This window comes from Cloeon dipterum, chromosome 3 (genome assembly GCF_949628265.1).
Source record: "Cloeon dipterum chromosome 3, ieCloDipt1.1, whole genome shotgun sequence".
Taxonomy (NCBI): Eukaryota; Metazoa; Arthropoda; class Insecta; order Ephemeroptera; family Baetidae; genus Cloeon; species Cloeon dipterum.
This window is the reverse complement of record NC_088788.1, coordinates 20,447,588-20,468,893: the sequence shown is the minus strand read 5'-3', so window position 1 is coordinate 20,468,893 and position 21,306 is coordinate 20,447,588. Positions and strand designations below refer to the sequence as shown.

The 21,306-nt window shown below is 42.5% G+C and overlaps 1 protein-coding gene across 2 annotated transcripts; it reads right to left on the bottom strand.

The window, feature by feature from the left end:
• Positions 1 to 1,416: 1,416 nt before the first annotated feature.
• net lies at positions 1,417 to 20,744 on the bottom strand. Of its 2 annotated transcripts, none has more exons than XM_065484428.1 (2): positions 4,555 to 4,900; positions 1,417 to 3,484 (listed from the first exon to the last, which is right to left on the bottom strand). In XM_065484428.1, exons 1-2 carry the CDS (start codon positions 4,571 to 4,573, stop codon positions 2,631 to 2,633), a joined length of 873 nt encoding a protein of 290 aa, XP_065340500.1. In that variant the 5' UTR covers positions 4,574 to 4,900; the 3' UTR covers positions 1,417 to 2,630. The 2 variants fall into 2 exon arrangements, with proteins under 2 accessions (XP_065340500.1, XP_065340501.1); XM_065484429.1 differs by lacking the exon at positions 4,555 to 4,900 and adding an exon at positions 20,486 to 20,744 and having other exon boundaries at positions 1,418 to 3,484.
• Between the last annotated feature and the right edge of the window lie 562 nt (positions 20,745 to 21,306).

Below are 21,306 nucleotides of genomic sequence, written 5' to 3'. Positions count from 1 at the left end.
GCCGCCGCCGTACTCACTCGATGTGTGTGTATGTGTGTGGTGTGTGTATGTGTGAGTGTGTGTGTGTGTGCTTTTATCAAACAGCAGGCAGGCCCCGAGTCTTAGGCTGAGTACGCTAATAATACCAGGCTCGCAGATTCCTTCTGGAGGTTCGCGAGCCGGCAAGTTGGTCGCCTCCTCCAAAGATGCCGCCTCCGCTTCTGATCGCATTCCGTGCTTTATTTCCTCCGGTCGGCCGGCTCATCGGTGGATTCAGGGATCGGGGAGAAAAGCCGGTCGCAGTTTTCGCCAAATCACGCGAAAAACTAATTTTTTCACGGTTGTCCTTCGCCCGCACCGGAGCCTGGCTAATGGCACCGTGCAAAAAACGCACCTGCTTGTCTCCTGCGGGAGCTGCTCAGACAACACACCTGCCGCAGTTTGCTTTAGATTATAGACCCTTATCTTTTGCAAAGCTTATTCCGTCGTTTTTGCCACGCTTTATTAACACTAATCTACGCTCGACTTTATTCCCTTCACGCAAAAACGAGACGACCGACGGAGAGGAGATACTTTTCGCGGAACACCTCCCTAATTATGCTAATTTTTATGACCAAGCAAATTTAATATTTTTTATAACTTTAAAGCTCAAAGTACTTTTTCGCTTGGCTGAAATTTTTTTAATACTTCGTAATTTAAACTTGCACAATGATATTATAAAAGTCCTAAACAAATTTGAAATCGCACACACCAAGAAAGGTATTCATCACAAACCTGACGCACTTTTAAAATTCTCAAAATGGTCAGGCTTGTCATGAATGCTTTCCTTTGAAAGCGCAACATTAACGTCTTTTTTATTTCTGAAGTACTGACTGCGACGTGATAATTTTTAAAGGTGACATTTTTCAATAGAACTACTGTCTTTATAATTTAATGCAACATGAGAAAGGCACCTGATTGGATTCCTTTTCAACTTAGTTCCTCAAAACACCCGATTTTTTTTATTTATCTCCCCTACTCGCCGGCTGGCAAAAGCGCGGACACTTGCAGATCGTCACACCTGCTGGTGCAGCAGAATTAGGCAGAGAGGTATTTGTGACGTATTTTGGAGCTGTCAAATTAAGATCCTGCGGTGTGTGCTAAAGCAGTGATGCGGCGTCTACATCGGCTCCCCTCTCTGTTTATAAGCTTGGGACGGTTGTCTCCTCCTGGCGCCAGACGCGGCAGACACAGCAGCGAAAAGGATCAGACGAGAATTTAATCTGCGCAAACCTGAGAGTTTTTCCCCTATAATCCTCAAAAGTCTCAAAACCCTCATAAATTTCACGCTCAATTTGATAATATATATATATATATATATATATATATATATATATATATATATATATATATATATATATATATATATATATATCTGGCAATCTTTTGAGGTCGGTGAAAGAAAATATTGTTATTGTATTGAATCGACATTATTTTTCTTTATTTTCTTGCAACACCAGCGTCATGCATTTTGCTCACAAGACCTTCCGGAATTTAGTATTCATACAGGACAAGACATGCTCGTTAAACTGGGGGCAAAATATCGTTGCGGAAACAAACTTTTGTACTTTCTGAATGCGTACTTATTTTTCAATGGCTGCTCTTGAAGATTTGCGTTAACCTCTATTGTATTATTCGCTTCGCCTAAGAAGAATTTCTGTACGATTTCATTATTTTATTTACAATAAATACTCAGTGAGACATTATTGGCACGTTTAATCAGTTACAATCTGCGCAGATATTTATTGTGTACAGGCACCTTAGGCTGCAAGTAGCACATCGTTTTATCCTCGGCAATAAAAAAACTATCCACCGTTTGAGCCTTAACTGATTTTGGGAACAATTAAGCAGCGTGAATTTGATGCTCAAACTGGCACAGGGATGGGAAAATAACTTATTTGACACGTGCAGATATCAATATTGATTAATGAGATAAAAAATTTGTTTCATTTGCGATCGAAAAAATTTAACGAAATGGCTTATATATTTTTCAACTTGGAATTGATAAAAATTTGGCAGTGAACGTCGGTAGCTAAAAAATTACTTCATTTAAAAACAAGAGTTAAAGTAATGTGAAGTTTTAAAAATAAAAAAGTTATCCGCGTTATTTCGCGATGTTAACAAGCATCGCGGATGTAAAAAAATTGGGTCGGTAATCTGAATTACTGATAATAGCCATAATAGCCGAATCAAATGAAATTCCCATCCCTAATCTGGTGGTATTACGGGTGACAACGATTCAGAAAGGAGTCGAAATATAGGACGGAATGTCATGGAATTCTCAAAAGGGCTATTTACATCATTTTGTCGTCTAGCGTATGGCAGCTGCAGTTATATAGCATTACTCGAAGCACAGTCAGCGTATATGACACGAAAAGAGTGACCTTACGCGCTAAACTAAAACTAGCAATCACAGTTGGCAGCTCAGATACTCGGAAGCAGAGACCCACATAAAACGTCATCTTTGAAACATACTGCGCGCAAGTTCTTGAAACAATTAATTAGACGTTTCGAAAGAGGACAACCTCATTTCGAGACGTGCAGTCTTTGTTCAAATTTCTATTCGGTGAGTGCGTTTTGCTTTCGTCCATAGGAATAGTGGCCTTTTATGGCTAGTCGTCCTTTTTCTTGCGCACTTTGCCCTCTGCGTGGATCGTTTTCGTGACTTTGTCCACGCACTCTTCGACGGAGGGCTGCGACGCGCCGGCGCTGTAGTCATCCCCGGCCACCCTGGACAGCGTGACGATGTAGGAGCAGGCGATGCGCAGGATGGACAGTTTGGACAGCTTCTGGCTGTTCGAGTAAGACGGGATGGACTGGCGCAACGTGTCGAACGCGGCGCTGATCGTGTGTACGCGCGTCCGCTCGCGTGCGTTCGCCTCGATGCGCCGCTCGCGCGTCATGTTCTTGTAGTTGCGTTGCGCCGGGGGTGTGGCGCTGTTCCTCTTGGCCGCCGGGCTCTTGGAGGCCGCCGGCTGCGGCTTCTCGGCCTCCGCGGCCGCTGCGGCGGCCGCCGCTTGCGCGCCCAGCAACGACTCGACGCTGAACTTGCTGTTGGCCAGCCGTTTGCGGATCGGCGGCGGCGCCACCGTCGGCTGGGCGCCGCACAGCGTCGGCGAGGACACCACCATCGTCTGCGGCCGCACCACCAGCGCCAGGGGCTGCTCGTCGGCGGCCGCCTGCTGACACGTCGGCTCGCTCCACGGCCGGAAGGGGCTGTGGGCGGCGGAGGCGACCGTCAGCGGCTTTTCGCACTTCCTGACGCGCTTGATGGCCGCCTTGCCTTCGTTGGCCACCTTGCGCGGCTCGACCAGCTTGCGCTTGTTTTTCTTGGACAGCGCCAGGATGGGGTGCACCTTCACCTCGACGCTGTCGTCGCTGGCGTCGGTCGGCGAGTGCAGGTCGTCGTCGGAGATGCACGCGTGCTGACCGAGGACGCTGATCTCCGTGGCCATCATAACACCACCTGAAATCAAACAGAATTTTCGCGTTAGAAAAACGTCAACAAAAAGACAACGCAATTGTGTTCAATTTGAAAGAGGTGATAAGAATAAAGATTTTATGACACTAAGTATATCTATCATTACAGTTGGAAATTTTAATCAGTTTTCGACCTCTATTGAAATAATTTTTGATAAAATTTTCAATTGAAATCGTTTTGCGGCTAGATAGTCTACTTTTCATTTTACATGGACAAAATATTCTTCATAGGACCAACAATTCAGCTCACAATAACAAATACATTTTTTGGAACAATTTTTAATTAGCAATTAAATTGTGAGATTTTTAAACCTTTCGTTTGGAGGACTTGCAAATATCATTAATTTATATTTACAATTTTTTATGATTTATTCATCATTTCATTTGTTGATTTTGTCATTTATTAAAATCAGAATGTCATGAATCGTAAAGATGTGTCATCAGTGCAATTTACAAAGCTTAAAACTGTCAACCAAAATTTCTAATAGTTCTGACGATCATTCTCTGACTGAACTTTCAGATAATTTTCGAAACTGATAAACAAAACGGACTGATATTCATAAATCCATCTAAAGCAACTTAAAATCAACAGATATATGCGTAAAGAAGTCTCCCTATTGTTCAAACGCTGCAATTCCTAACCAGATATAAATATCACTTCAGTTCTCTCGAGTCTATCGCATGAATAATTTAAATAATCAACCTCTCCTTTTAATTACCATGCACAGCTATAATTAAATGTCCCATCCCTAGAACGGTGTTTAATTTGCACCGGAAAAAAATTATCAGGGGCGGTTTACGCAAAGGCGAACCTGTTTGCATGTTGGTTGGACACGACCGAGTGGTTCGCGAAGAGGATTATGTGGAAAGACACGCGCTAAGCACGCGATCTCCGCTGATTTTCTCGACCTGATGATCATCCCGTGCGTTGTTTCAAAGAGAAAAAAAAATAAAAAATAAAAACGGACATATAAAGACGGCGGAGAAAAAGAGTCACGCGTCTCGCAGCAAAGGCGATTAATTTACAGCCACGTTAAAACCCTGAAATTATAGTACCTTGGTTATGCTGCTGCATCACGTTAAAAAGACTGAACAGGTCTGCTCGGCGAACACCTGCTACACTGACTAATTTTTATCGGGCCAGCCTGCAAGTGATGTGTGTACCGAGAAGTGCTGGTGCACTCGTTATCAGCGTTTGTGTCCTTAGAGTGCAGGCGAACCCGCGCAGCACACCTGTTCATACCGAGCGACCGCCCGGCTTGGCTAATCCTTATCACAGAGTTATTTGGTTTTGACTCGAGACTCAAGAATGATAATCGGGTTGGAACCGGATTCAAACGGAACCAATCGGCACCTTTTGCTGCTCCAGGTTTTGAATATATTTCAATTGTTCATGAGTATTTCCATTTCGTAAATTCGATTTTATTTCCATGATGTCACGCTGAACTTTATCAAACAATTAACGCACGTTATTTGAAGTGGCAAGCCGACGCCGCACACCTGGCACAATATCTACAATTGGTGCTGATAACAAGTGCATCTCTTTTCTGACGAAAAACTGGAGCGCTCTCCGCGGCGGCTTGGGCATAATTAGAGCCGTAAACCGAGATGAATAATGTATTTGTGTGCCTCGGTGACACACAAACGTAATAAAGTCATTGCGTTTTATATGCGCTCACACACCGCAACACACGTCGTCATTGGCAAGCCTCATAAAATAATCACACACGCATGTTCGTGTGCATTTTTTGCCCTCGTGCTAAAGAAACTACAATGTTTAATCAAGTGGAGCACAAGTTCGAAACTGAAACCAGGCAGCTCGTCGTAAAAAGGATCGAGTGCAGTGAGCGAGAAGCTGTTCTTTCTCTCTCGCGTGTTGCAACCGCCGTGTAAAAAGGGTTCGCCAGCAGCCAGATTGATTAAAACGAACCAAGTGACGACGACGACAACGGTTCACGCTTCATAGCTTTGCAATAATTATTATTGCGGCACAAAAATAGTTTAGTGTCTTTGCAGTGGAGCGCTGCTGCGGTGCACGGCGGCAGCTGTGTTACAACTTTTTAAAGGCGCCGTAAAATTTTAATTACATCAGCAAAAAGGCGGCGGCTTCCACAAGAGCACGGAAACGACGTTGGCGTTGCAGGTGTTCTCTTCTTCTCCGCTGCCAAAAATTTTAAGTGAACTTTTACGATTTAAAGTGGGATTCGCTTTCTTGAATTTTTGTTTTCAGTTATCAAAAAATAAACGAGTGCTTGCCAATTTGAAAAGAAAAATCATTCCCAAATAGGGTGTGGTACTCGAAAATCCATCAGCAGAAGAGAGGTTGATTAGCATCAAACACAATGACTCGATAAAAACCAATAGTTATCATAGCAACTTTGTTGTTGCTGGAAAAGCCAATTAAAATTTAACTGCAGAAGTATGCAAATGCTCGCGTGATTTATCTCGTGCTCACCAGCCATTCATCACCTTTAATTATTACGAAAGACAAATGCCCAAATTGAAGCACGCCGCCTTCGCCAGCCGCCAGAACAAACAGAAATGAATAATCAGCCGTTTTCTATTGTTGATTCATCTCGGCGGGCAACAATGAGCCGCGGGTGTAGCTGCTGAAATGTCCTCACGAGAAAATTAATACTTTTCGGCCGCCCAGGCGACGACAGAATAAAACACGGCGCGGTGAGTCACTTTGCTCGGAAAATAAGAGAAGGCTAGTGGGTGGATCAGTGTCTGTCCATGGTGGCGCTTTTGGCAGCACGCATCTGCGCCGAGGTGACTCATTTCTGCCTCACAGCAAAACGCACACGCCGAGATTCCGATATCTTTTTTTGATATGGGACTTTACTGTGCAACTCAATCATTGAGTCCAAATTAAAAGAAAGACCTATGAAAATTGGCCATAATCGAACCTTTACTTTGTTATTGCATTGTTTAAACAAAAATTAAGCACAAACTTTTTTAGATATTTTCCTTCTTTAAAAAACTGTTAGTGTAAGTAAAGCCAAATAGTTAGTTTTCCACGCGCCTTACGAGAATAAAAATGTATTCATTTAGGGGACATTTATTAATTAAATTTCAACAAAGTTTAGTCTAAAATTTTATTATTTTGAAATATTCAATGCTCCGGATTTCAATACAAGCGAAAACCTGCCCGTTGCAAGAACAATGATTCAGATTTTTTCTCTGGCAATAAATACACATCCATCACGAGAGTGAATGTCCAAGTTTGCCTTTCTGCAGGCAAATCACGGCGAAAGCAATAAAATCACGTATTAATTGCAGCGCAACATTGCTCTTTTTACGAAGATTTCCTTCATCGTGAGAGGTTTCCATTTCGAAAGAGGGATTCCGGCACGTTGCTGTGTGCATTTTATTCGCATTATGTGCGCGTATGAAACGAGCTTTCAGACTTTTTTCGCGCGCGGCAAACGTGATTTCGTTCTGTTGCCCACTGTTTTCCTTTTACGAACGGCCAGCCGGTCGTTCGGGAATTTTATTTGAATGCGGGCGCCGCGAAGATTAGGACCGACCATAAACAGCGCTCGAGGCGCACTCTTGTTTTGTTCTTGCCTGCGTCGGGTGAATTAATACACCTGCTTTCGGTTACACCTGGCACCGCGGTCCGCTCGAAATATCTACTTTGGATAGAGCGAGGAAAACAAATTCCCAGCCGTTGTAGAGGAAGGCGACTCAGAGCGCTCCGAATATTTTTGACTTCGTCTCTTAGTTTGAAAATACAAAACATCTACCGTATTTTTAAATAGATATTATCATTTTTTTCGCCCAGGTGGTGAAAAACATGCATACCAGATGAACACATTATCTACATCAATGAGTGCCTGCATACACACATATATATGACGGACATTATTTTGACTTTTCAGCAGTTTATTTTTCACGTATTTAAAAATCCCCTTTTAATATTTTCAATTAATAGAAAATGATTTTGAAATATGTTTTAATCATTGGACTTTGCCTGCCCCCAACCCCAAATTTTGTAAATATGACATTGAATAAATTTAATATTTCTTGCTTGACTCCAGGTAATTTTGGTCACGTTTTTCGCAATATTTCAAAATAAAGATTTTTGTTTCTTCTAAACACATAATTTAATTTCTAAACCCTGTTTCCAAGAACGGCTTTACTCCAGAATAACTGTATTAGGCAATTTCCAATTATTCAAATTTCATTTTTAAAAACCTGTTTGCTAAAAAACCTTCAGGTATCACACGGGACAGAGAAAAATTGGAATAAATTAATGCAAATACTTGAATGTCCAGTCGAAATCCGACCAGACTGCCCCAATGCAGAAGGAATAAATCAGGCGCTGGACAAATAATAATGATGTATAGAGGCCGCAATTACGTTTGCAAATAATGGCGTATTTCGAACTGTGCAGCATGACGGCATTAATCATCGCGGCGGGCAAATTATTGTTTTCACAAAGCGACCGCTTTTCATTGAGCGCGTACGTAAATAAATTGCGCAATTAATCGGGCGGGCGGGCGGACGGACGGACGGGGGACAAAAGGGCCGGAATAAATAGCGGCGTCGCGCGTCAGCGTCTGCTAATTCGGCTCGATCGGACCCGAAAGCGAAGTTCAAACGGGCAGAATGCATCGCGCGCGCGAGATAAAGTGGAATGCAGCATGTGTAGCAAGTGGACATGTGCTTTCTCCTGTTGGGCAGCAGCCAAGCCGGTGGCGCCGAGCGAGCAGCCAGCGTTCGCCGCCACCGACGGCTGCTGTTTGACCCGTGACCCGTGATGTGAGATGAAAACTCCTCACATCACAGCTGCTTCTTGGCCGCGCCGACCGTTTCGTTTGTCGCGGCCGTGTAATGCTGTGTGTAAAAGAGCTCTGCTCATTCGTCGTTGCCAGCTGCAACAATTCGAACGCGATGGGAGAAGTCAGGCGCCAGTCCGCTCATTTGAATAATAACAAGCAGCCAACTCTGCTGCTGCGCAAGGCCTCAAAATCCACTCTTTTATCTCTTTCTTTCTTTTATATACATTACACACAAAATAATCCGACTGTCCTTTTTGTCCGACGATGCCGAGGAGAAAGAATGTGTATTCACGTTTTTATTTCGCCTCCCGATGCAAGCGACGGATTTTTTCTAAGCGGCTAATCCCACGCAGTGACGTAAGCTATTATCGGGAAATAAAAACGCGACTTTATGTCCAGGATGCTGATTTTTATGTGGTTTCCGCTTAATAGCATCTTTTCGAACCCAGAGGAGGTGTCTGGGAATTAATTCCATAGAACCCCGAGAAGAAAGTTCGGCCGTGGTGCAGCGCCGCGTCGCCCACAACACGCAATCGCTCTCTCCAGCGAACTGGAATTTTCCTCTGGTGGCTCTTGTCCAACTTATGCAACCAGTCCTGCCTTCGAGTAGGGGATGGGAATGTCTAACGATTCCAACATCAGTTGATTGTAACGCCACAATGTAATATGTTCCTTGCGAGTCATACAAAACTACACCGGAAAAGCGCTTATGCAATGAGTTGCTGGGGAATCTAAAAAATGAATCACGATAAAGCTATTTTATAATAAAAACTGCATTAAAAATGTGTTTTTCTTCGTAATGCATCTGATTTTATTAAGTATCAGTAACACTACTATTTACACTTAACTTGTCAGGATTTTTCTTCGATTTAATTTTTTACTTGTGATTTTTCATTATGTATAGTTTTATGAAACAAGTAAAATACACACATCATTTCAAAGGACGTAATTTAAATTCAAACTCCTTGGTGATCAAGATCTCTTTAAATATTTTTCGATAGGCAGTTAAATAGTTTTAATACACCACTAAAAAGAGATTCCAAATTCATTCATTGCTTGCGGTTGAAATAAAAATTACTAGTAAGTTTTTCGAGCGCTATAGCTATGATATGTATATTGTTAGAAAAAACCGCTTAAAAGTGGTTCTAGTTTTACACTTCAAAAAAAGTCAAAGAACGATTATTTGAACATTAAATAGGCAACCGTAAGTGGACTGCATGAAACTAGATTGCTATATAATAAAGCATTTAAAAAACAATGAGAAATTATGCCGTCTTATCGTTTCTACGGCATGCCGAGCAAATTGAATCGCAAAGGCACCGAGTGCTCGATATCAGATCCGTCCCTCGACATTCTTTTTGTTTATGCCGGGTCAGAGATATACGCACTTTGATCGGGGCGGCCTTTCGCCGACCCTCAAGGGGGCCGTCTAATCAAACACGGCGAGGGCGACGAGATTGCAAAGTGCAGCATTTTCGGCCTCGATCGCCACTTTTTGCTCCTCTGTCGTCGATTCGCAAATAGGCGCGAGCGTATTACGGCATTTCGAAGACGCGTTCGTCAGCGAATCGGCCAAGTTATATGGCACAGGCGGGGGATGAACGCCCGCACCAAGAGAGATGCAGAGCAGCTGTGCCGTTTCCACGAACCGATTTTATTCCGTCGCTGACTGATGAGCCAGCCGCAGTCAGCACTCCGCAGCCACCGGGGTGGGAAGAATAAATTTTATCTCGAGCGCCGCGAGTACACGCACATGGGCTTGTTGATTTTAATGCAGCCGTGGGGAAATCATCATTTCGTTCGCGCCGTCATGCAAAACAGATGACTCCGACTGACAACCGAATTCATCACGAGCAGCTCGATTTCACGCTCATGTCGGGCCCGTTTTGGGCTGCGTCGTCGTCATTTTGCTCTAACAGGCACATCATTCGGGCTGACGATTGCATCGCAATGTCTATGCATTGATCAGCTGGATCTGCAATAATTTAATAATGTTAACAGAAATGCTTTATGTATTTATTTCAATTTTAAAATGAAAAGGCATTTAAAAATTGTTTTAAAATTTTAATTCATTCTTTTAAACTATAATTTGATTTTTATTTAAAATTATACATTAATATTATTTTTGAAAAGCAATAAAGAGTTCAAGTAGAAGGGAAAGTTTTTAAAACTAAAGCAAGAAAAAATATTGTTAGTTAAAATTATCTTATAACTGAATTTATAATAATTTAATCTAAATTCCAACTATGCTAAAAATTGGTTAGATTTAAGAAAGTAAAGTATTAATCAGGTCTAATTGTAAGGGTCAAGGGACGCAGATGTCTAGTTCACACATGCGTGAAGTATATTCTTCGGCATTAATTCATGTCGCAGATAATTTCTCCAAGTATGGACAATAATTCCAATAAATCTTCTTATTTGCCGCTGATTCTGCCCTTAAATTTTAGTTTGGTTTATACATTTGTTTTTTTTTTTTTAAAAAAGCAGCAAAAACGACTGTAAATTTGTTACGTACTTTCAACACACCAAATACGTGTAATATCTTGGCAACGGTTTGCGGTTGAAGCGGAGTAGTGTGTTGAACCAAGTGAGCTGCTTCTTTTAAATTTTGTCGAGTTTTAATTGGTGTAAACTTTTAAAGAGTAGAACCTGCGGAGCAAAACCTCCAATTGAAGCTTAAGCCGACAGACTCTGCCTAACCCAGTGATTCCTTGAACTCTTTTATCGGTTTCATTGCTACAATTTGGCCGTGTGCATTTTTTTTCTCTTGCTCCACCCTCCCTGCCAATATAAAAGGCGCGATGGAGCATCTGCGCCAAAGTGTGCAGCGGTAGCAAAACCTTTCCTCGGCGCCGGCTGATCTTGTCTCGCTCGGCCTGTTACTTTTTATGAAAACGACTCTGGAGCGCAGAAACAGCAAAACAAAGCCCGATTTCAGTGCCGACCTGATAAGCTCTCGGCCTCCCCTGCCCCATTCTGCCACAGATGCAACTCGTCCGAGGAAAATACATACGTATATATATAAACAAGGGGGATAGACGACCGACGAAACTCTCAGGGGTGGGATTTCGTCGGATTGCCTCGTGCGGGCCGACGGGGGGCAATTATGAAATGAACGCCGCGCGCTTATATTCCACCGGTGTCAATCAAACGTGATTATGTATCACATTATCCGCGCCGTAATTTGCATGCAGAACAGAGTGCAATTTCAGGTGTGGCGTGCAAAAGCATGCCGCCCCATTATCGCCGGCCAAGCCGCGCGCTTTATCGTAATTACAATCAATCTTCGATCTGATTATTCTCGGCGCTTGTTGCCGCAGCCGCCGCCGAGCGTAATGCAAAAATGCCCATTGTGCGTGTGCGCCAGGCATTGTGCATTGTTCCAATAACCGAGCTGGTTAATTATTTCTGGAGCAGCCTAATTATTTCTCAATGGCGCCGACGACTCGCGATTTCGCGGACATTCCCAAAGGATTGCTCAACTAATGAGGTTTGAAATTGATCATTATAATTGGAAAAATCGTGATCCAGGCTGAACGTATACAATGTTTAGGTTTTTGCGGATTTGTAGATACAAATATATTTTTATTATTTATTTAGTTTAGATGTCAATTTTTTTTTGTTGCGTGAAAAACATTAGTTGAATCTTAATTTTGCTCAAAAAAATTGTTAATAAGTCTTGAAACACACACTTTTGATTGTGTTGCTTTTCTTCTTCCCGATTCAGTTCATTGTAAATGCCAGACATTCAACTTTTTTTCTCTTTCCCCAAAATCTTTCTGAAGACGAACTGGAATGACCCGCGGACGAGTGGTTGATCACTGTGAGTTTGACACGTGTTCGATGCAGCCCATAGCTCTCGCATTTTCCCCGAAAATTAATTATAAGATTTACGATACATAAGCTATCCCTCTTTCCACAAAAAGGAACGAAGGAAATTTGTGTTGCACACAACTTTAAAGCTTGCGTGGACCAAATCGTGGATTTACACAATATATGAAGGATATGTTCCATGAAATTTGTAACGCGGCTGAACTTCGAAATTTCACACTAGTCGTTAGCAACATTTGAGCCGGATTTGAATTTCAAATTAGGTGGCCACGTGCTTGCGAGCGATGCTAATTGAGTGTGTGTGTGTGTGTGTGTGTGTGTGTGTGTGTGTGTGTGTGTGTGTGTGTGTGTGTGTGTGTGTCGCAGGTGGCATCGAGCAGCAGCAGCAGCAGCAGGCAGCAACCCCGTCGCACTGCACCTCTCATCCCCTTTGGAGAGCGTACAGGTGTGGCCCGGAGTCAGCGATAATTAACAATGCAGCGCGGCGATGATGAGCCAGGTGCTTTATCACGCAGACTGGCAGGTGCCTCTGGTCGGCCGGGCCGCCGTAATTATTATTGCGCCGCGCTCTGTGCGAAAGAAAGAGAGAAGAGAGCAAGATAATGAGCAGCAGGCGGGCAAGGAGAGACAGTGCCGATCGAAGGCAGCTGCGAAAAACGGAAACATTTGTCTTGTAAATATTTAATTGAGCAGCAAACTGTGCGCTGATGACACAGCTCGTGCACTCGCTGCGCTTCGTCCTTTTGTTCCGATGCGAAAGAAGGCGTGACAACAAAGGCGCACAGCCACTTTGTGCAGAGCCACATTTGGAATTCCTGCCTGCAACATCTGCGCCGCCGAATCGTTTCACTTTTTAGGAACGTGAGAAGTTTCCTAGCAAGACCAGTATAAAGTCCCAAACAGGAAACATCGCACAAAAAAAAGCAAGTAAAAAATATTTCAAACGATTTTTTGTCAATTAAAAATCGAAAATTTGCTGTTTATTCTCTAGTTGGATAAATGCACGTAAATAAAAGTTTAAAAACTCTTCGTTTGTCAAATGTATTTTTAGAAATATGATATATTCTATTATGTCGTCTGTCTAATAAACTAGGAAATATTTCTACTATATCTCATCGAGTTCATTATTATTGGCCTAATTTTGATTGGTTTTCCTCACGTGTTTTGTCGCAATGATTACGGATGCGCATAATTTTGTTCCGAAAGTCTGGATTAATCCACAACAAGTGAAGTCTGAAATCAGGTCGAGGTCCTGCCTCTCTAATTACCCGGCGGAACCCTATCAGGGAAGTGGAGCGTGAAGCGTGCATAAGGGATGACTCTCATCTACGCAGCAGCAAGTCACCGGCTTCAAAGGGCTGCGAATAATTGCCACCCCTTGCCGGGCGGGACGGGGGCTGTCGACAACTCGTGTGGGATGATGCGCTCGTTAAAATGGCAAACGAGAGAGAGTGTCGGTTGATCGCGCGGCGTGCTTCTTTTCACGCGACACCAAGCGTGAAATAAGCCGTTAAATGAGCTCAAATCTGGGTGTGATTCGATCTTAATCTCCTTCAACAAAGGGAGAGTTGTTTTTAAATCTGCGTTTTTGCACCGAAAATAGCTCATTAAGTGCGGTTATATTTAGAATCGAACGTGGCGTGCTGAGTGGCAGGTGTGATTTTCGCGAAGATTTCTGTCGCCAAGAGCGTGACGACGTAAGTCACGCACTTCAAAGATTGAAATTTTACGATACCCAAATTAATTTTAAACGTGAAAATTTTGTTTCAAATTTACTCCATTAAAAATCATTGATGATGGTCTACGGATTTAAAAACGTAGAATCACCTTCTACAATATACCAAAAATGCTGGAAAAATTGAATGAATTTGGCAGCAAATGTGAAAAACTTAAAAATATCACAAGAAAAAAATGAAATTTTATAGTGTACCAGTAGTATAGAGATGGAGACCTTATTGTTAGTTTTATCATATGCGATTAAGCAAGGAACGTCTTTGGCATGCAATATAAATTTCATTAATGATTTTATTTTTGTTCCTCTATTTTCACTTTAGTTAAGACAAGAAAAGAACCAAAGAAGGAACTTGATGAGGAGGAAATTTCGTTGCAAGTTTTAGAGCCTTAACGGAAGATGTTTTATCTGTTTTCAACCTACTAAAACCCTTCACAACCAATTACACGCATACTTTGTTTCTGAAATTCACTTGTAAATTGCGACCACCCTATTTATCAACTCGGCCGAAATGAAATCTGCAGCGAGTGCGTTAGCAACAGTTTAGTGGCTGTGCGGCGGGCACAACGGCGCCGGCAAAAGTGGCGAAAACTGCTCTCGCCAAGATTAATTGAGCCTTTTCCATGCAGCGGAGGGCGCGCTGCCGTGCCGACGGGCGGACGATGCAGACAAAACTTTTTGACAGCCATAAAATAGCACGAGGGCAAGAGCAAAGCAGAGGCAGTTGTTTTAATGTCGGCCCATAAAATAGCTGCTGCGCGACTTGCCCGTTTTTATTTGGCATAAATGCGCGTGTGAGGTGGCCTGCCCTTTCGTTCGGCCCACACGTGTTTCGCGGCTGAGTGGCGCTAAGGTGGCGATCGTAAAACCCTCGCTCACTCATCTCTGCGCGAGCACACACCTCTGCTGTCTCGCACACATTAGTCCAAATACGCCCCGTTTGTCGTTCTCTCGTGCTCTCACTTAGTCGTATCAGAGGAAATAAGGCGTGTCCTCGGCTATAATGCCCCGCAAACATGTGTTTGTTTCTCGCGACGCCGGATTTACGAGATGAATTGCAGAATGTCTCAATCTCTGCCCCATTTGCCAGCAGACTTGACGCATTTAGTTTCTTGACGTTTTACGAGACAGGTAATTGAAACTTCGCTCTCGAACTCTTTGAGTAGCCGTGTTGCACAACCCTTGGCACTTGCCGAGCTAATAAATGTACCAACGTGCGGCCGTGCGTGATTTCCATCTATTTCGAATGTCGACGAAAACTGTCTTTCTACGAAAATCAGATGAAAGCCCCCTGCTGCCAATCATAATAAACTGTCGCACTGGGACTGGTGTGAAAACTACCTGTTACTATTTTGAATATGGCAGTGCGATGAAAATCTTTCCGACAAAACAAGCCTATCTGCATGGACCCAAATCGATTATTTTATGAGGATTTGTGCTGGCGTAACTATTCAAGAATGAAAACAGTAATCTGATGTCCACGTACTGTCAGGAAATTATTTTTCGTCTTAAAAAAATGAGAAATTTTGGTCCATATTGCATCATGAAATTTAGACTGAATAGATTTTAACAGGCGCCCAAGATAAATCTTCTCATGTTTCTTTATTAAAAAAATATAAATCTCTCTTAACGAAGCACAAAATTTTTCATTATTTTACTGCCAACTTCGATAATGTTTTTCTGCTCAAATTTTGAAATATTTTATATTGACCGTATAATATAGAATAATGATGAAAACTTTCTTGTTCCATCTTGAGATTTTTTTCTATTTAATACAGCTTAAATGTTTTGCTGTGTGGGCTTCATTCCATAAATTTCCTTTCAGCTTAATTTGATCGTGTCCCAATGTTCGAGATGAAACCGCATTTCCTCCAAAAAAGGTCCGATCGAAACGAAGCACTACTGTTTCGATGATTTTCAAAGCTGATCAACGTGCTTGAGTTGTTCCCGGCATTTTACTAGTGTGGACCAAAATAAAATCCTGTCACCCCTCGTACTCCTTTGACTTTCCTTATTGTTAATGGACCCTGGAGGCGAATCAGCCTTTGTTTCTCGCCTTGAAACTAATCTTGGAGAGGCACAACAAACAAATCTGCACGTGCGCGTGTAATTCCGCAGGGGCGAAAATCGTTTGTCGTGCGGCGGTGGCAGTGGAGGAGCAGATCGAACGCGCACACAAGCGCATATTACACTTGCGTTGAGGGACGACGTTCCGGTTAAAGTGTCTCGAGGGCCATGTGTATTCAAAGATAGATATTGGGCCTGCCAGCCAGAGCTCAAGCGGCGTCTCTTCGCAGGGGCAACATCTGCTGCTACTCAGCGCCGTCCCGATATATCCCTCCGTAATAACATGATGTGTTAATCTCCATGGAGATTGCGCCCGCAATAATAACTCACGCTCTGGCTGCTGCTACTGCGACAGGATTCCGTGATGCTGCGCGCAGAGGCTTCACATTTGGACCAATATTTATCTGTCCCAAGGGGAAACAAGAGGAAACACGCGTTTTAATTCAAACTTGATCAAATCATCCGATGAAAGAGGGATATAGGAATCGTCTTCTTATCCCAACTTCATATGAAGAACGCAAGAAATTAATTGGATCTAATTGCGATTTCTTTCGATCAGACATAAATAAAATTAAAACTATCAGTCTCTGTATGCTGTGCATAAAATAAGCATTGCGCACGCGAAGCTATTTTAATTCTGAAGTGCAGGAATCCAGCTTACACTTGAAATTACCATAAACATCAATACATTTTTCTTAGTAAATATTGAGTGCTCAATATCATAATTTAAGCCAGTTACCATTCAGAATCACTGGTATTTAACTTTGATGCTCGTTTATGTACTTAGTGAAGTGCTTCTTCTTCAAAACAGCAGCGCTCGGAACGCACCAGCCGTGTTGCTGGATGTACGCAAAATACACTGATTTATCGATATTTTCTCGCGGATACCTGCAGCAAGCAAGTCAGGTGGAAAAATAAACACACTCGGTCGTTGCAAATTGATGAGCACTTTTTGCACCGCCGGGCAAATAAGTAATTACACTGGTGGCCGCCGCCGAAAGAGGAAAAGCTCGAGCAGGCGAGAGAAAAATTAAACGTGAAAAAAATCGGCGCCAGGGCCCAACGAACGGTCACAATGCTGCTGCCGCTGAGCGGCCGTGATTTAATGGACAGAATTAATTAACCTCTGAGAAACGAACCATAATTTTCGGTATGACGCCGCAAAAAATCGAAATGCGAAGAGATTTATTCTCTGGCTGCTATAAAGAGGACAAAATTGCTGGTGTCGAGTGGGGGATTTTGCGGCAGGTTTGAAATATATTCATGTTTTAACCGTAAGTTGTTGAATGAATATTGGAAAACTTGTTTTGAAAATTAAATTATTAACGCCTTTCCAATATTTACTGGTCCTAATATGAGGAACAGATTTAAAAACAAGTTTGAAAAAACTCTTCCTTTTATATAGATCAACAGAAATTGATGTTTCATGTTTAAGTTGTTGAATTGGGGTTCAAAAATCTCGTAGAGGTTAAAGTTTTGACATAACTCCAAACAGTTAAAAATAAAAATCAATCCTCAAGATGCGTATTGGTAAGAAAAAGCTCAGGAAAATATTTCGGCTTAACTATCATGTGCTTAAATTGTTTGTTCAGAGATTCACGGTGTCTCGGTGGAAAATTTAATCAGGCCAATTAGCTTAAACATCGTCATCAGCAATGCCTATAATTCACGTCCAGTATGCAAACAAGGCTGGAAAGGATTCCCACACTTTCTCTGGCTGGCCGAGAGCGTGCCAAGGAATTCTCAGGAGAAAAATATATGACTCGGTCCGCCTCCACAAATCATCTCTCATTATGCGCCGTCCGTTCACGCAATTGCGCGCACACTTTGTAAAATATCGAAATTACACGCCAGCTTAATCCATCACGAGGCAATAAATAAACCGAGGCTTTGTTTACCGCACTTTCGCCGACTGTTCTGGATTTATGTCGGCCGCCGTGCACTTGGTAATTTATGCACTCGGCGATAATGAAATAATTTTGAGAGCGAGAGCGCAAATGCTGCATTTTAAGCCGCGCGCGTTTGGTCACACTCGGATGAACACAATATGTGCCGGCGCGTCTAATGCGAGCAAATATATCAAAGGTGATTTCACACTCTGCTGCGACGCGCGAGGGAAATCGGCCGAGTTCTCCACCGCGCGCGTACGCCACACAGAGATCAGCCCATTTTTAGCGAAAAATCGCCCAGAATTGGATTATCAATTCAAATTATACGCCCAGCCTGCCTTTTATGCTTCGCGTATGCAAATCGACACACACACCAAGGCGAGCGCACATAAAATGTTTCAATTCGGCCGGGAACAATTCAAGGGCGCGCGCTGCTTAATGTCGAAATTTATTGTAACACCATTATAGCTTCGCAACCTTATGCATGATAATACTGCAATGGCCATCAACGTTTTGACAAATATGAAAATCGTGGGCTGCATTAGCGATTGTGAAATTTTATCTTTGATTAAATAATAAGCATGAGAAAGGGAAAATTAACACTAATTGGTTTTTGATCAAGGAAAAGTGCTGTCGGTCTGTGTTTTTTATACTGCAGAAGGCTTTTCCCAAAGTTCCCCTAATTTTTTTATTTTTTTCATAGAATAAATAATTAAACTATATAGCAACAAACCAAACCTGACTTTAAAATTGCTAAGAGTCAATATTTAACACTAATTCCTTGTCATTTTGAACAAAGGTTTATTTTAACCACGCAATTTGAAAGACATTCTAAGCGTTCTAATCTCCATTTCCAGAGCTTGTTTCAAATGTCTTCAAATGAAGGCATGTGTGTATATATAGCTTCGGATTCTTTCCTTGTATGTGCATGGTTCAATTTTATATCTAATTTTCTCTGCTGAAATTTTTTTCATTTTGTTAAGGCACTTTTATTTTTCTAGAGACAATTTGGATTCAGACAGTTGGTAAATTACAGGCTTGTATGTTTTGCGATAAGCCGGATATTTTAACCTTTTTCACAAGCACTTAAAATGTTTCTCAATCTTTTTAATCTTTTTAATAGGAGAGCCATCCTCCAAACTTTTTTTCAAAAGAAAATTGTCATCACTAAATAAATCTAATTTTAATTTTCATCTTATCAAGCCAGCATGGCGAGTCCAAGTTCCATTTTTTTAAGTCAAGTTTCACGCAGCATCAAGGAGAAGTGTATAATCGTGTCTCTGCGATTATTGAATTTCGAGATCAGCTCTCGTTTCAGCAGATCCGCATGCGACACAAATCAAAAGTGTCGTTAAATGCGCGAGAGTTTCTCCGCTCTGATGAAGCTCGAGGCCGCGCGCGAGCGGCGATTATTTATTATTGTAATTGGCGCCACAGAGGCGTAGTGTGCCGTACTGATGGCTGGGCGCCGCGGCTGACCTTAGTTTGCCACCCACAGCCAGCGGCGACCTATGGCCCTCGAAGCCGCCGCCGCCGCGAGTGAACCGGAACCGCCGACTCGCACACACACACACTCTCGTTCCCCGCGACATGAAATATTTTGATCTGACGCTCTCATGGCGCCCGTCATATAAAATAGCTTCGAGGGAGCTGCGGCAAAAACAAGTGTTGTGTCAGTCTGGCGTTTTCATCGTGTGGTTGTTTACTGCCAATTTGCTGTAAACACGTCACCTTATGCATGCTTTCATTGCTGTACAAAACTTTGGTCTGGATTTTCCTTTCATGTGTTTGAAATAAAAAGATATTGAGGGAAATGTATCTGCTTTTTGCTAAAGCTTATTAGAAAAACGAATCCGGCGGTTTCAATTTTATTTGGGATGATTTTAGCACGTGTATACGCGTACTCGCAGAAATTGAAAATCTTTAAAATCTTTATGTAATCCAAAATGTTAATTTTTCTATTTACGCTTGTTAAAGGAATTTGGAATTTGTAGGACAAATTTGTCCTACTGACGCAATAAAAATCTTTGCCAATGCACTAAAATGATTCAGCGCCAAAACAAAAGTTTGACACAATTTAGTGCCTTAGGTCTTTCGTTTGAAGCAAAATCTTGTTGGTTTAAAAAATCTTAAAACTTAGATAACCCTTAAAATATCAGCAAACTGTCAGAAGAAATATTAAATCCAAATTTTAAAAAATACTAGCAATATTTTATAAATGCACCAGCGATTTTTTGACAGGTTACGTCAACGAGCTAAACGAGCTTGTTTATTGTTTTTAAGAAGCAGAGCTCCCTTTGAAAGAATGAAAGAAAAAAGAAAGAAAGAAAACAACATTAAACGTTGTAGCAGGTGAAAAATAAATTCCCAAACACGCCCTATTTGCGCCGGGACACCGATTTGTTTTCTGTATATTCTCATAACAAACCACAATATTAAGCACAGTGGTACATAGTGATATATAAAATTAACAGATTCGAGTAGGGGTAGCGGAAGACCGATAAAACGACCTAAGTCATCCAGTGAAAAGAGGTCAGTTAGTTTTAATTTGAAGATCACAAACATTTTAAAATTCACCCCTGCTTGAGTAGAGCGGAGAATCGGTGCCAAAAAAGGAAATCTCTCAATTTTACGGAAGAAATCCAATAAAGGAAACAAAGAAATAAAAATTTGCGACTTACTTTGCGGGAAAGAGAGGCTAAAAAATCCTTGTGCCGGGTGTGCGCGCGAGTCACTTGTGGTGTGGCGAGAGGCACATGCCGGTCCGGAGGCTGCGCTCGACACTCGACGTTTCGCTCACGGTATCCAGAGCCAGACTGGAGATGGACGGCGGCGGCGCTCGGCTCGTGGGACTGGCAGGCAGCCCGCAGTGGCGGCACAGTGGCGGCGGCCGCAGTGCCCCACTCCCACCACGCCGGCCGGCCAGCAACCGCCAGCCGATCTATCCATCCATCCACCTGGCTCTTCCCATCACACGGCCTCTGCTCCTCGGCCCAGCCACTTTTCCTCTGTCCCTTCCTTCGCTCTGCTTGTGAGATATTTCTCAGCAAATTTTTCCACCGCGCCTGGGAGCCGATACGGTCTCGATCTCGCGAGTCGCGCCGTCGACTCCCTCGTGGCGCCTGCCCGCGTGATGAGTCATGTTTCTTTTCTTTTTTGTTCCTGCCGAAGACTTGTATGGTGAATCGTTCAGCAGTCTGCATGGGAGACAGGGGTGATTTTCTCTGCGCTTGTATAGTGTCAGGTGCATTTTGCGCCAGTAACAATAAACCAGCGCGTTTGTCCCTTTGACAGCTTAAATCCTCTGCGCGTTGTAAATTCCACTACTGGTTCACTTTTGTTGTAAACCTATCTCTGCTTTTCCAGACACACACATTAATCTCTCTTTTGAAAATTTGGAACAATACAGGCTCAGATGAGATTCTTACACCAATACCTATTGAGCAAAACTAGCAAAAAGAATAATATTGCTTTTCAACTGATAACACGAACATTGGTATCA